The sequence below is a fragment of the Falco punctatus genome (genome assembly GCF_963210335.1).
Source record: "Falco punctatus genome assembly, chromosome: 5".
Lineage (NCBI taxonomy): Eukaryota > Metazoa > Chordata > Aves > Falconiformes > Falconidae > Falco > Falco punctatus.
In genome coordinates, this window is record NC_137584.1 from 28,875,284 (window position 1) to 28,889,943 (window position 14,660).

Below are 14,660 nucleotides of genomic sequence, written 5' to 3' on the forward strand. Positions count from 1 at the left end.
CAAGGGCTGCGAGAAGTTGCCGGTGAATCTCAGACATTCAGACAAGTTATTGGAGAACATGCTTATCTATCTAATTCTCTTCTGCACCCCCCCGCCCCCAGCTTTTTATACTACTGTGCTATATATGCAGAAGGGGAAAGGAAAGCTTACGTTCCTACTCTGGTGGTAGTTACTGCATTTCCATTTCCCCTCTTCTGTTAAAACTAGTAACGGGTGTTGCGGAATCTGTGCGAAGAAGCACGGTAAGCATTTTGCAAAACGACAAATCCACCCCAAACCCCCACGCTTTTCAAAACCTACCTTGAGGCTTTGCAGCGCCGGGACGGCGCCGGGAGGTGGCACTAGGTCACCGCACAGACTGTCGCATGGGGTCTTTGTGGTAGTTGCACATGAAGTAAGCTATCGGATCGTGGGCTAGTACTGCAAAATCTCTGGCAAGGTGCTTCTGGCTCCCAAGGCTTTGATTATTTTTTTTTTTTTTTTTTTTTTTTTTAAAGCAGTAGGTTGCCAGCCTTTATTCTCGGGGCAGAGAGGAGAGGAGCTATTGCAGGTCTTGGTAGCTTGTAAATTCCTGCTAATTAATCGTTGCAGCTTCTTCTGACACATGCCAGTAATGAGGACTGTGTCTAGAGAAGAGTCTGGCACGCAGCAAGCCCATGTTCTGGGTATAGAGTACTCCGGTCTGTCTGTTCATGTACACAAAATAATATTTCTTCCTTCTGTTAAGTAGCATTGGACTTGTTATCTGGTTGTGGTTTTTTGTGGTTTGGTGTTTGGGTTTTTTTGAGGGGGTGTTAAGGGGTTTTTTGGTGGTTTTCTTAAGGCAGTTATGAAAATGAAATTAGATATGTTAAATTCTCTTAATTAATTTTCCCCATAATTCAGTTTCTTTAAGAATAATGAAAATACTATCTTCTCCTTTTGATCTGAACATTAACAGGGTATTGTAGGTCTTACTGGGGAATATTCAAAATAGTGTTCATCTTCTTAAGTGTACAGCCTGAAAACTCTTTCACTGAAATAATAGCATTATTCCTGTGTTTAAAGGTAATGTGTTGCCTTATATTTTTTTAAAAGCCTTTAATATCACTTACAAAAAAACCAAAAAAAAAACCCACCCAAAAAACCCACAAACCCCAACCAAGTAGTTTCAAGCATAATCTGTGCTCATAGCAGTTTACGTAAAACTCATGGAAAGGTTTGTTTTAACTTGCAACATAAAATTTTCAAAGTATGGTTGTGGTCTTACTGAGATGGTAAAACACTGGGCAGTGAGGATTGCATGTAGGAGGATTTCCCTTGCTAAAAGTTTGATAATGACATTTGAGATCTGTTGGGCAGAAATATCTGGGAACGCTTCGTGGCGTCTTCATAAAGTTCGGAGAGTTTGTTGAAATCCATTCTGGACAAAGTGGCTTTGTCACCTGTAATGATTTATACAAAGAGGACTGTTGTACCACTTCCTGGGGATCTTACCTGATCTCTCAGAAGAAAGAAGGTCCTGCCTGTGGCAGCGAGGACCAGCATTTAAGTCATAGCACTTACAGAGTAGTCCCTCGCTCAGCAGCCATGTGTGTCGCTGCTGACGGGTGCTGCTTTCTTTTTCCGCAGGTTTTCATTTCTGTGAACTGCCTCAGCACCGATTTCTCCTCTCAGAAGGGAGTTAAAGGCCTGCCCCTGAATCTTCAGATTGACACCTACAGCTACAATAACAGGAGTAACAAACCTGTCCACAGAGCCTACTGCCAGATTAAAGTCTTCTGTGACAAGGTAAGCTTGGATCGATTTGTGACTTTCCCAAAGTGACTCTTTGGGCAAGGCTGTTCCATGTTTTAGCAGCTTGGTTTGGGGTTTTGGTTTTGCTATGTTTTGGGTTGATTTTCCTTTTCTAATTCCGCCACTTGCTATTTTGGCCCACTGAAAACTCCTGTCTGTGTTCAGACTTTGCAAGGAAAAAACTTCAGCCCTTTCTACTTGGCTTATATGATGACCTCAGATAAATTTGCTGCTCTCAAAATGCTGGAGTGCTGAGAAGTGCTCCTGAGCGCTGACTTTGGAGAAAGGTCAGTCAGTGGCAGAAGGCTGACAGTTGGTATTCCAGGCACTGGGAAGTCCTTCAGAGTGCCTTCAATAGGAGAAATCATTGTAATTGATAATTAATTGGAGCAAGTGGCTTGCCTTTTTGCTCAAGCTATTTTATGTTTGTCCCTTTAAATTTCTTTGTGCATTCTTACTGCATTTGTTATTAAAAAAAACCAAAACAATGAACTGCACATCTTTTGAGCAGAAAACGTTCCTGTTCCCACTGTACTGCTGTGACATACAGCAGTATAAGGAAGCCCATTTACAAGCTGGATGGGTGCTGTAATTTCACTGCTCTGCCTAATGCATTTAGCATGCAGACAATTAACACCTCTCCCAAAGCTGCTGTTCACCAGAAGCTGTGAAAGAAACGTAGCAGGAGCTGAGCTGCAAGCAGTTGTAAAAGCTTAATTGAGTTTGCAAAGAAAGAACATTTCCCAATCTGTGTAACCTGTTTCTGCCTGAACAGTCTTTTGAAGGATCAGAGCAATTAATGTGCAATGTTGTTCTTTCCAGAGTGACCAGGATCTTTCTAGGCTGGGATAAATGCTGTCTGGACTTCTGCAGTCCTCCTTTTGATTGCTGTAAACCACACATAAATAATTTCTTATTTTGCTGCATCCTGCTCGATCAGGGCCTCTTATTCTTTGCATCCAGATTTTGTCATCTTAGCATGGACTCTTTGTGAGTGATATTACAAGTACCTCTCTGTGGAGCTGCAGGTCTGAGATGGGCTCATGACCCCCACTCTGGAGCCCCGTGCTAGCTTTGAGCAGGTCACACTGTGTGATCTTGCCTTGTCATCCCCTGGGATGCTGCAACAAAGATTCATCTCGTGCCCTTGCTCTGCCCCCACTTACCCCCTGAAATATATGGAGCCCTCTACAGTCTGCCTCTGCTGTAGCTTCTCATCGATTCATCCTGCCGTGTTTTATTGTCTGTCTATATGCTTTTAAACAGGCCCCTCTGCTTTCCTGCATGGTTGGGAGGAGCTGCCTGCCAGTTGAAAGCTACTTAGTCATCTTCCTTCGAGTGTCTCCTGAGATGGCTCCTGTTGTGATGATTTCTGCAAAGAATTTACTAGGGAGTTAACGAATGCTCTCCAGAGCTATCTCACAGACTTGCCAGTAAGCCTAAGAGGCTTGGGTCTCGTGGGCTTTCTTCAGACCTTTTTTTTTTTTCTTTTTTTTTTTTTTTTCATTTTCTCTTCTTTTTCCTCCTCTAAAATGAGACTGAGGCAAATGTGTCATCTAAAGCTCTTTCACTGTCTGGGAGTCTTATTTGTTATCACCCTGTATTCTCTATAATACCAGTGAGTATAGACTTGCTGCAGGGAAGCAGGGGCTCTCTTACTCATAAGTCATCCAGTCAATAATTGATACTGTGCTAAAATTACTGACAGGCTTGTGCCAATGCTCATGAGACAGATCAGTTAATAAAAGGGCAGATGTGTTGTCGGTACATAGCTTAAAGGAAACCATTTGAGTCTACACCATAAACTTCAGCAAATCTGTAGTAGTACAGTAATGCCAGCGGATCTTTTTATTTTTCTCTGGGACTTTGACCTTTTTTCCTGCTTTATTCCTTCAGATACTTTGCGAATTGTACCTGAATTAAGAGGGAGGGAAGGAGAAAAGATTACTTTTCTGTATTTAACCTGACTGTTGTTCATTCTGTAAACATGCAGCCAACGTGAGGTTGGTGTGTGAAGATCCTGTAATATGCATTTACAGAAATGGTGTTGAAGTTTGCTGCCTTTCAGATCCCGTCCAGGTCCAGCGGTGAGAGCTGGGGACAGAGGCCAGCAACCTGAATACTGTTTGTCACCATGTTGAATTAAACTCTGTACGCAAATGCTTGTTTGAGGTGTTGGGCAAGTGCTCCAGTGAGCAGACCTGCATCCTTACAGCTGCAGTTACTGACTCATGGTGGGTCGACCCCGGCTGGATGCCAGGTGCCCACCAAAGCTGCTCCGTCACTGCCTGCCTTGGCTGGGCAGGGGTGGGAAAATATAATGAAAGGCTTGTGGGTTGAGATAAGGACAGGGAGATCATTCACCAGGTCATGGCATGGTGATGGGCATGGGCAAAACAGATCCAGCTTGGGGAAATTACTTTATTGCCGATCAGAATAGGGTTATAAGAAAGCAAATCTTAAAACACCTTTTCCCCCACCTGTCCCTTCTACCCAGTCTCACCTTCACTCCTGATTTTTCTGTACCTCCTCCCCCAGATGGTGCAGAGGGGTGGGCAGTGGGGGCTGCAGTCAGTTCATCACATGTTGCCTGTGCCACTCCTTCTTCCTCATGCTCTTGCCCTGCTCCAGAATGGTGTCCATCCCACAGGAAACAGTCCTCCACAAACTTCTCCAAGATGGGCCCTTCCCATGGGCTGCAGTTCTTCACAAACTGCTCCAGTGTGGGTTCTTTCCATATGTCATTTCCACAGGGTGCAAGTCCTTCAGGCACAGACTGCTCCAGCGTGGGTCCCCCACGGGGTCACAAGTCCTGCCAGCAAACCTGCTCCAGCATGGACTCCTCTCTCCATGGAGCCACAAGTCCTGCCAGGAGCTGCTCCAGCACAGGCTGCCCATGGGGTCACAGCCTCCTTTGGGCTTCCACCCCCTCCTTCTTCACTGACCTGGGTGTCTGCAGGGCTGTTTTTCTTGCATATTCTTGCTCCTCTCTCTGGCTGCAATTGCAGTCACACAGCAACTTTTCCCCCTTCTTAACTGTGTTATCCCAGAGGTGCTACCAGCCATCACTGATGGGCTTGGCCTTGGCCAGCAGTGGGTCCGTCTTGGAGCCAGCTGGCTCTGCCTCTGTTGGACATAGGGTAAGCTTCTGGCATCTTCTCCTGGAAGCCACCTCTGTACCTCCCCGCTACCAAAACCTTGCCGTGCAAACCCCATATGCTCATAGACCTCAGCACAAGCCACCTTCTCCAGGTTCCTGTAAGAGCACTGGCATTTCAGGAAGAGCACCCATTTTCTTCCCTGCTTTGAATCTTAGGTAATCAGTCAGCTGGTCCTGAATGTTTACAGGACCGTCCTGACTGTAGTATCCACACATGTTGCAGTCCTTAATGAGTTTGTCCTCATGTGGCCACTCTTAGCTGTACAAGTGCTGTTACCCATGTTTTCTTTGTGGAGGACCAAGTCTATAGTACCCGTAGGGGAAGGAGCTGATACTTGTTTCTAGTTTTTTGGCTGCTGCCTCTGAGACCGATTTTCTTCATGTGTTTCTGTCTTCCCCTTCACGCTTTCTCTGCAGAAGGAGGGTCTGCAGGTGCCCAGGACATTGGGTTTTCATCTAACTCTGTGGTTTCAAGACCCGAGTAAAGCAGTATGGGGGTGATGGTGCCATCCTGTAGCATGTTACACCACAAGCTTCGTTCAGGCTTGGCCCAGCAATATTTGGGCTGTGCAGGGATGGGGTGGCCTGTAGGCCTGTAGCCTGTTCACTAGATGAAGAAGTTGGGGAAAACTTTTCTCTTAAAGCTTATGTATTCCTAATTGCAGAATACAGGATTGCTAGTGTCTTTTCAAAAGTATCTGCTCCTCGCTGTGGCGGAGCTCTGCTGGCAAGGCAGAAAAGCCTGGTATCGAGACATAACCTTTTTTTTTTTTTTTTTTTTTTAATGTGGGATTTGAAATGCGTTTACTTGGGCCCCTGTAGCCTGGAACAAATTGACTTTTGAGCAGAACTCTCTGGCTGTAGGTATGGGAGGGCAGAGGTTTTATCAAAAGGTGTGTTCTTGGTGGATTAGCACATTCTCCCTGAGGAAGCAGGTGCTGTTCTGTGGCACAGCGTTTGATTAGCAGAATTTATTATTTCCATGTGAAAGGTAAAAAACAGATCTGGAGCCAAATCTGACCTTTCTGCTGTTGAGCTGAGATGATGTGATTATTCTGGTAAGGGAGGTTGCAGAGGGATGGTGGTCCTGCTGTGCTGAGTTTTAGGTGGGATGTCTTTGCTGTAGTGGGCTGTATCAGCTTTACTGGGGGCAAGCAAAGCTGGCAATTCCTGTGTCTTTAGTATAATTTTTTCTTTGCTTTACAGCAGTGGCCTGAAGCTGCTTCTGTCCCTGCTTTGTTAGGTGGGAGAAAAGGTGATGTATGTTAATGCACATCAAATGTCTTGGCCAATTTTCCTTTTTATTGCTAGTGCAGACATGCCCACTGCTACCTAGCAGGCATAGGCATCCTGTCACCTATAGGGTATTAATTTACTGGAAGGTTAGGAAGGCTGTTGCCCTTCTCCGATGCAATGCTAGGCACCATTTCCCACCTCGTTGCCACGTGCTTTTTGACATCTCATTTGCCATAGCTAATCTAGCCTTCCCCCAGCACTACACAAGGATGTTGGCTATGTTTTGGCAGCTTTGCAGAGGTGGGAATGGGAAATAATGACTTCCTGTGGCCAGGTAACTGTTACCTTTTACCTTGCTTTGCAGGAGGGTGCTGGCAGACAGGTAGAACTTGTGTATACCAGTTTGGGCAGTGATCTGGTGGTAGCACCAGGATTGAGTACTGGGGATCTACTATGGGCTTATGACTTCATGCACCTGGCAGCGTGACATCCCTGACTTAACCAAGTCACGTACGGCACCTGGGCAGAGCTGGAGGAATGCATGTGATTCTAATACAAACCACATTCTGTCCTCTCTGTCATAGCGGTCTGCACCTTGCAGAAAATACGGTGCCCTCCCTACTTCTGCTTGGTTTGGAGGGCCAGGAACTGTGCGTGCATGAACCCAGTGAGGTATCTGTGGTTTCCATCATAGCCTGGCCCTGATAAAAAAGAAGAAACAGTACCTGCTTTAAAATGGTGCGTGTCTACAGCTTGAGATCAGTAAAGGCTGGTATAGCTGCTGCCAACTGGATGTGCAACGTGCAGGAAGGTATCTTGCACTTGGTGATACAAGTGTGGTGTGACTTTTATAGATCAGGATTTGATGATGATCTCGTGAACTCTTAAAACTGAGGAAACTTGTGAATTTTTTTTGTTGCTGCTGTTTTGAACACTTCAGATATATTTTTATCTCACACTTCATACAGTTGTAATAGCTGTGGATATCTTTTGTCATCATATTCCCCATCTGACTTGAAAGAAAATCCAAGTGTTTGTATCTTGGATATGGTTGTTGAATTTCATTAGGTGACTGGACTCAAAGGTAAACGGATCTCAAGTTTGGCACGTTTTGGCAAACCAGCAGCTCAGGTACCGTGGAGCTGACCTCCACAAACACAGCTCTGGAAGAACCAGTGTTCCTGCCCCTGCAACTGAAAAAAAGCCAAAAAACTAAAAATACCTTCTGTCTCTCTCTCCCTTTCCCTTATCTCTTGTCTGGCAGGGAGCAGAGAGGAAGATCAGGGATGAAGAGCGAAAGCAAAGCAAAAGAAAAGGCAAGTGCACTGACCCCAGCTCTCAGCTGAATGCCTGTAAGTAGAAATTATTCCATCAGTATTTTAAATATGAGAACTTATTTTGGCTACAAATAGTCTGTGCAGTAGACCTTAAGTCAATTTTTATTCCCTATGGAATAACACTTGTTTTAAGCATTGCTTGTGGAGTCATTAGTTGTGCTTTGCAATATACTGGGTCACTTAGGACTTGTCTTCTACATAGTTCTTCCTGTCCAAGATGGGGTGCTGCTACGTATTCAATCAGGTATGGGTTTTAGCAGTTGAAGTGACAGGGTGAGTGTGGGCTTCTTGGGCACTGCTGGACCCCTGCAGCTCCAGTGAGCAGCAAGAACTGGAGCCGTTCCAAATGTTTCCAGCTTGATCCTGAACTTGGGCTTTAATGTATGCTAAAAATGTATTTACAACTCTGCAGCAAGGCAGTGGCAGCCTTGGGACTGAGCCTCCAGCCTCCCAGCCCTGTACCCACTCTTTCAGAGTAAATGGTCCGATAATTTCAATAGAAGTTGTTTCTGCACATGTGAAGGCCTCAGCACTGTAATATGTAAAGGCTGTGGAGCTTCTTCCTGCTGAGCATCTTTCCTTTAACTGCTGCAGATGACCACAGCAGATGCTGCGTTTGGATGACTAGTTATTCCCCAGCAGAGCTGCTTAGAGGAAAATGCATCTTCTTGGTCTTCCTTTGCACAGGGCGGGTGCATGCTCTCCCTTGTTCTGCTCTGTGTGCTTGTCAGAGCTGTGCTATTAATGGTCCAACTGGTTCAACAAGCATGCACCTCAGCTTGCTGGGCAGGATTTTCCTGACAAAGCAGGTACAGGCTGCTGGAGCAGCTACAAGAGAATCCATTTGCTCAAGGGCAGTTGCAGAAAGGGCTGGGTTTTTTTCCCAAAGTACATTGTGAAAGGTAGGTTTAGCACACTTAGTGTTTTACAAATATAGTAGCCTCAACAGCTCCCAGAAGATTACTGCATGCAGCCCTTTGTGTAATGGCTGGAAAGTATGGTTTCAGCATAGATTTCCAGCATCTTACAATTCTACAAAAGCTGCTTTCCAGTATGAATTTCCTAGGCTTGGGCTTAGCCTGATGATGTGACCTTTATTTCCCTGGAAAGTACAATCCGTTGCTGTTTAGTTCTTGGTTGGGAAGTTTTTGATTGCTTTAAGCCATAAGCTTTTATATCCACCTCCAGGCTTACAAATGCCATGTGCGCATGGACTCATCAACAGCAGAAATGGTTTGTGGCTTTTGGTCAAAGTTATTTTTACAGGGATGGAGCAATCTTTAAATAATAAGTTTTGCAAAGAAAAAAAAAGTGTATTTTCCACTGGGGACATGAGAAATGAAGCATTTTGTTTGTGGTTGGTTTGACCCAAAATTGAAATGTTTTCACTTGGTAAAATGAAGTCTTCAGTTGGGGTCAGCTTGACATGAACGTCTCTGAAGTGCAGTTTAAGGCACCTCCTGCCTCGCTGTCTCCCAAGGGGGTCTTTGTGGGTGAAATCTGTCCCCTTGGTGGCTTGTATCACATCTGCTGGTGTGTCGTGAGAGCCAAAGTTCTCTGTGGGAGACAGTGCGGGTCCTGGTGGGGGTCGAATTAGGGTCTGGCAGCTTGAGGTGACCAGGATGAACAATGAGTTGAACAAAAATGTAAAATCTGAAAGTGTGGAATTGACATGTAATTCTACATGTAGCATCTTGCAAGGAAGAGTATTTGTACTACCTCTGTAGTGTGAAAGTGCTTCTGTGCTGCTGTCTCTTTGAGAGGCTTCTAACAGGAACCACGGGGGTTGCAAGTTGTCTCTTTGTGTGCCATCTTGCTGCCTTCCCGGTATGGGAAATCCAATGACCTTCTGAGGGAATGGATAGGGAGAAGGGGGAGGCTTGGACTAGCTTTTACCCTGTTCAGATGGTTTGTTTGGTACATGAAAGATCTAGGTTCCTGTGTTGGGGTGAATGGCCAGTCCATTCTCCAGCCCAGTTTAATGTATAAACAAAATCAAGCAACTCACTTGGAAGAGGTGGAGCAAAATTCTAATAGCTCTGTGAAACAAGCTGTTTTCTCAGGGTCCAGACCCTCACCTGGGGTGGACAACCCAGGTTCAAACTCCTCCACCGCGGGAGCTTCTCCCTTTGACCCTGACTACAGAGTACTCTTACTCAACAGTGTATGTGCCTTTAAGTTATATAGGAGAGCCGTAGCCTCGTCAGTGCCTTCACTATCCTTTATTCCAATCTTTGGTCTCTACAGTTTCTGATGTCAAAGTGCCCATGCTTCCCTCACACAAACGTACGGACATCACCATCTTCAAGCCCTTCATGGATCTAGACACTCAGCCTGTCCTTTTCATTCCTGACGTTCACTTTGCAAATCTTCAGCGTGGCGCTCACGTAAGTAAAGCTCATGGGCGTGGGGATAAGGAGGCTGTGGGATGTATCTGCAAAAAGCCTGGGATGCTCTGTGTACGTATATACATATGAAATGCCAGACTGTCTGCAGTGATGCTGTAAACAAACACAGGCTGAGTCTAGTGTGAGCAAGAGATGTTGCTGTAGATACATTGGCTGGAGTTAAATGGGGATGTTTTCTCATTAAATTATTTTCCTGTGAACTCCTGTTTCCATGAACCTGAAAGGATTTTTCCACAGCATGTCTAGTTGAGAATTCATTGAATGAACTGCAGACTGGTCGTCTTCTGTAAAGTCCGTTGAGTTCCTGGGGCGCTGCTGTAGACCACGGGCTCCTCTAGCCTGTTGCTGCAGGGTGAAAATCCGTTCTGTGGAACTGGGAAGTGTGTCAGCTCTGTGATCCGCTGCCAGAGTGCCCTGCCTCAGCGTTCCTGGAAAGTCCCAGCTGACAGGAAACTGGAAGGGAAAAAAAACTAGAGTGCAACCAAGTTTCAAAATCTTGAACTTTGCTGTGCTGGGAGTTCTGGCACGCTCTAACGTAATCTAAATCTTACTTTTTAAGAGCCTTGCCTAAACTCCTAGCAGGGATAGAGATTAAACTTGTATCTGTAAGGCTGACTTTTCCACCTGTTTTCCTACGAAGGCTCTGGTTCTGAGGTATGTCAGGAGACTGCATTAGTCCAGTTAGAAAGCTGGTTAGCTCTTGTATGTTCCTGTCTCTCTCATCAGAGATCCTTTCATTTCCCTTTTATGACAAAGTTAAAGGTTTTAGAAGATAGGGCCAAATGTTGTTTCAATACAGGATTGAAAGATAAGAGAAAGTGAATTCTAGTTCTGGACAAAATTGTCACAACCTTACGCACAAGTATTATTTGTGTATTAAAACAAAGGCCAATATTCCTTGGACCAATGCATCTTACTTCTAGTAGTGTAGTTGTGGCTGACTCCCTACTTGACAGCCTTGGTTTCCCCTGTGTCCTGTACTGATGCGCTTGTGAGTGAGTCAGGTGGGTGAGCATCCGCCTCTCCTGCAGCTCCTGCAGCAGCTCAGGGGCTCCCTCTCCTTTAGCTTTATGCTGTTGGACCTCTGCTCATGCCAGGTGCAGCAGGGTGGTGGTTCCGTGCCAGTGACTGACTCTCTAACACAGACAGAGCTACTGCTAAGTCACTATTCACAGCACTTGGAGCCATGGGGAGAGCGTTGCTGATACAACCATGTTACACCAGCTAATGTGTCTGTCCTTAGGCAGTTTTGTTTTGTAGCGTTTAGAGCCCTTTGTAGTGTTTTTAAGTACTATGTAAAGTTCTCACTAGCTAGCTAATTCAGCCTGGTTTTTTTCTGTGTATGTCAAGAAAATCTCCCCTTTGTTTTAAAAGGTCCTTCCTGTTGCTTCAGAAGAACTGGAGGGTGAAAGGTAAGAGCTGCACTACTTCAGCCTGCTGAAGTCCTGCCCTCAGACAGAGGGGTAGGTCCCTGTAATTGTACTGCCGCTGACTTTTTGCCCTGTCAATGACAGCTCTAACCTAAAGAGAGGAGCCTATATCGGTGAAGAGGACTTCATTGCTACTCCGAATAAGATGGCCAGAATAGAAGAACCAAAAAGAGGTATTATTTTTTTCTTCCAGAGACTGGATTATTTTATTTGTCCGTCATGATAGAGAGATGCATCTGATGTTAGAGAGGGGTTTTGTTAATTTATTTTGGGGTATACTTCAGCCTGATTTTTCTGTATTTGAGTAGTAATAGAAAGAGTTTGTATATCAGGACGTAGTTTAGCTCCACAAATCTTTTACAATGTCAAAATTCCTGGGGTTTTCTGCCAACTCAGACACTAATTGGCTTTGAGCCTGTAAGGAAAGAGACTCGGAGAGGTGAGCACCTTACCAATCTCCTTGGTGAATTGGGGGAGAGAATTCATCACATAAAGTCCTAGAGAAGATTTCAGAAGTATTTTGTAGTAGATTAAGCAATGAATGCCAAGAACTGTTCTGGGTACAAAACTGTTGCATCTTTCAAGGTGCTGGAAAACGGGCTGTTCACTGCTGAGAGCCAAACTGAGAGAATATTCTGCTTATTTTTAACCTGTTGTCAACCTTTGCAGTTTGATATGGGATTGAATGTTGCTGTGGTGTTGTGGAAGGAGATGAGAGGTCCCTTTGGGGATGGTGTAGAGGATTATCTGCCTGATGACTGTTGTGTGGAAGGACCACCACAAAGCTTAAAGAATTAAAAAAGGGAGGATTAAATTTGTGATGCGGTGAAGATTAAGTCTAGTGAATCTGACCTTAACGGGGGCTACATTTCTGTAGTCTGGATAAACTGGTAAGGAAGGATGGATTTTCTAAAAGGAAATCTGACTTCTTGGCTTTGCTATATGCCATAAAATGAGACCCATGAGATTCTTTCTCCTTTGGCCTGGTGTATCATCCAACTTGTGCTGTAACTGAGAGTGTGTGTGGTGTTGTCAGTTTTTTAAAATCTGTAGTCCTTCTTTTCTTAAACCTGCTTTTAGCAGAAGAAATCCGTCAAGGTGCGGTGCTGTCCTGAGTTCACCTTCAACTAGATACGCCAGTATTTGTTCCCTGTTGCAGGTGTGTCAAAGCTGTGGCTGATGAACCCTTGTAAATAATCCAGGCTGCAGTACCTAGTCATTAGAAGATGGATTAAAGACAGCAAAGCTGTTAAAGGTCCAAGCTTTCTTGCTCTCATGGCTTATTCCTCAGCCGTAATGCAGTTTTTAATGAGGCTGTTGTTACGTACAATGACTCTCTGCTAGTTTGGGAATGCTAGGGATGCTTACCTAATTTGGTTTCTTACTCTTTCATTCCCCTCCTAGCAGGACACGAAGTCTGCATTGTATGTCAGCTGTGGTGGTATGAGTATTACTGAAGCATGGCAGGGGGTAGGAAGAGAGATGAGACAGCGTAGGAGGAACAGAGGACTGTACAAACCATTTAAAAATGAGGAGGTGGCCAGGATGGTTTCACCTGCTGTGGTAGCATCTGTCAAATCATATTATTTTGTGAAGTCTTACGGCAAATGACCCGTGAGATACAGAAGGACCCAGGAGTCTCAAAGCTCCATGTTTTGCGTTCCTCCTTCTCGTGTTTCAAATATGACCTTGTTTCAAATAATAGAGAAAATATCAAGTAAGAGCAACTTAAAAGTATTTTGACAATAAAGATGTTTGAGCATGTCATATTTCTGTGTGAAAAAGTATGGTTTGAGCTAATCTAGCTACAAGTGTTTGTGATGCAGTCTTCAATGCACATTGAATGTATGTATGTGTATCTCTTCACAAGATCCTCAGTGTATGTTACTGTGTGCTTAGCCACTACCATATACAGGTATTCTCTGAGGAGCAATTATGCAATTAATTCCTCTCTCCAATTTGCTTTTCAGTGTTGCTTTATGTCCGAAAAGAGTCAGAGGAAGTCTTTGATGCACTAATGTTAAAGACGCCGTCTCTGAAAGGTCTAATGGAAGCAGTAAGTAATAGGTTTTACAGTCCTTGCCTCCAGTTTGAGGAAAAAGTGAGTGTAGTCCGGGCGGGCCAGTCGTTAGGCACTGGGCAGTCACAGGAGCTAGGCTCTCGGTCGCAGCTTGTACCCCTGTGTTCCTGCGCTTCTGGATAAGAAGCGTAAGAGTGACTTCCTTTCAATCACATGGAAATGAATGTAAATAATGCTTTAATTTGTTATTAAGGGACTTCAGGAAGCTTCCCTTTTAAGTACCTTAGCGCCCATCTGTGGGGTCTGGGTGTGAGAAGTGTTTCTGAGCCTTCCTGAAAATGTAGGTGTGTCAAGTTCGGTGACTGCATACCTGAGGGACTCCCAAAATGACAGGCACTGGAAGGCTCCCTTCTTATGCAAGCTCTGCTTTGGCCAAGCTGCAGAAGCAGCCTTGTAGGTCTTTTCCAAGCTACATCAAAAAACACTCAACAGACTTCCACTATGCATGTCCCTCCTGTCAGAGAGGGTATTTTAATTGCAAGATGTAGTGATTTCCAGAATGTGTTTAGTGGCTTGAGTTTATTTTCAGTCTTCCAAAGCCTTATTTGGGGGCTTCTGCTCCCCTTTCATAACCTGCTTATGAAGAGCTCCAAGCCCCAGCCTCTGAATGTGCTTGAAGACTTTTACATATCTGTGCACACACACGTGAAATTGCTGTCTGGTGCTCGACTTCCAAAATAGCCTTTCACTACCCCTGCTGCTGCAGTGCTGCAAAGGAAACACAGAGCTTAACTCTGAGGAGTGGTGTAATGTTTGGCACAAGCTCAAAACCGACGTTTCTGGCTGTCTCTTTGTGATTTATGCTTTGTCGATGCTCAAGAGGATGGAGGCTTTGGGGCTGTACAGCTGGGTCTTGCCATTGGCTTTGGGACCCACAGATGTTTCTATAAGCTGAAGCTCTCTCTTCCTGGCTGTGGGGCTTTACCAGCACAGGCAGGCTGGAAGTGGGGGCTAATGGGGAGGGGGATTGAGGAAGTCCTCCCTTACCTTGTGTGCTCCTGAAGTGAAGCTGCATCCTTGTTGTTCAACTTGGACTTTTTAAAGCAAGCGCCCAGAGCTGTAGCCTGGATGAAACCCCTGTACTTTTGCATTCTGAAATGGCACGTTGTTTGGTAGTTGCTGTCAGTGTGATAGAGCAATTTGCCAAAGTAAACTGGCTCAAGGTTACTGACCTCATGACTTTCTGGAGATTTGTACAGTGAAGTGCCACGGTTAGTGGCTGTGGTTTCACAT

At 45.0% G+C, this 14,660-nt stretch overlaps 1 protein-coding gene across 1 annotated transcript in view; it reads left to right on the forward strand.

Annotated features, from left to right (window-relative positions):
* GRHL1 (grainyhead like transcription factor 1) overlaps positions 1-14,660 on the forward strand; it is a 164,415-nt gene that overhangs the window by 144,841 nt on the left and 4,914 nt on the right. The window contains exons 10-15 of the mRNA XM_080387856.1: positions 1,612-1,770; positions 7,437-7,524; positions 9,757-9,896; positions 11,292-11,329; positions 11,432-11,520; positions 13,318-13,403. Of these exons, the coding sequence (XP_080243982.1) occupies positions 1,612-1,770; positions 7,437-7,524; positions 9,757-9,896; positions 11,292-11,329; positions 11,432-11,520; positions 13,318-13,403 (600 nt within the window). The remainder of the gene's footprint in view (positions 1-1,611; positions 1,771-7,436; positions 7,525-9,756; positions 9,897-11,291; positions 11,330-11,431; positions 11,521-13,317; positions 13,404-14,660) is intronic.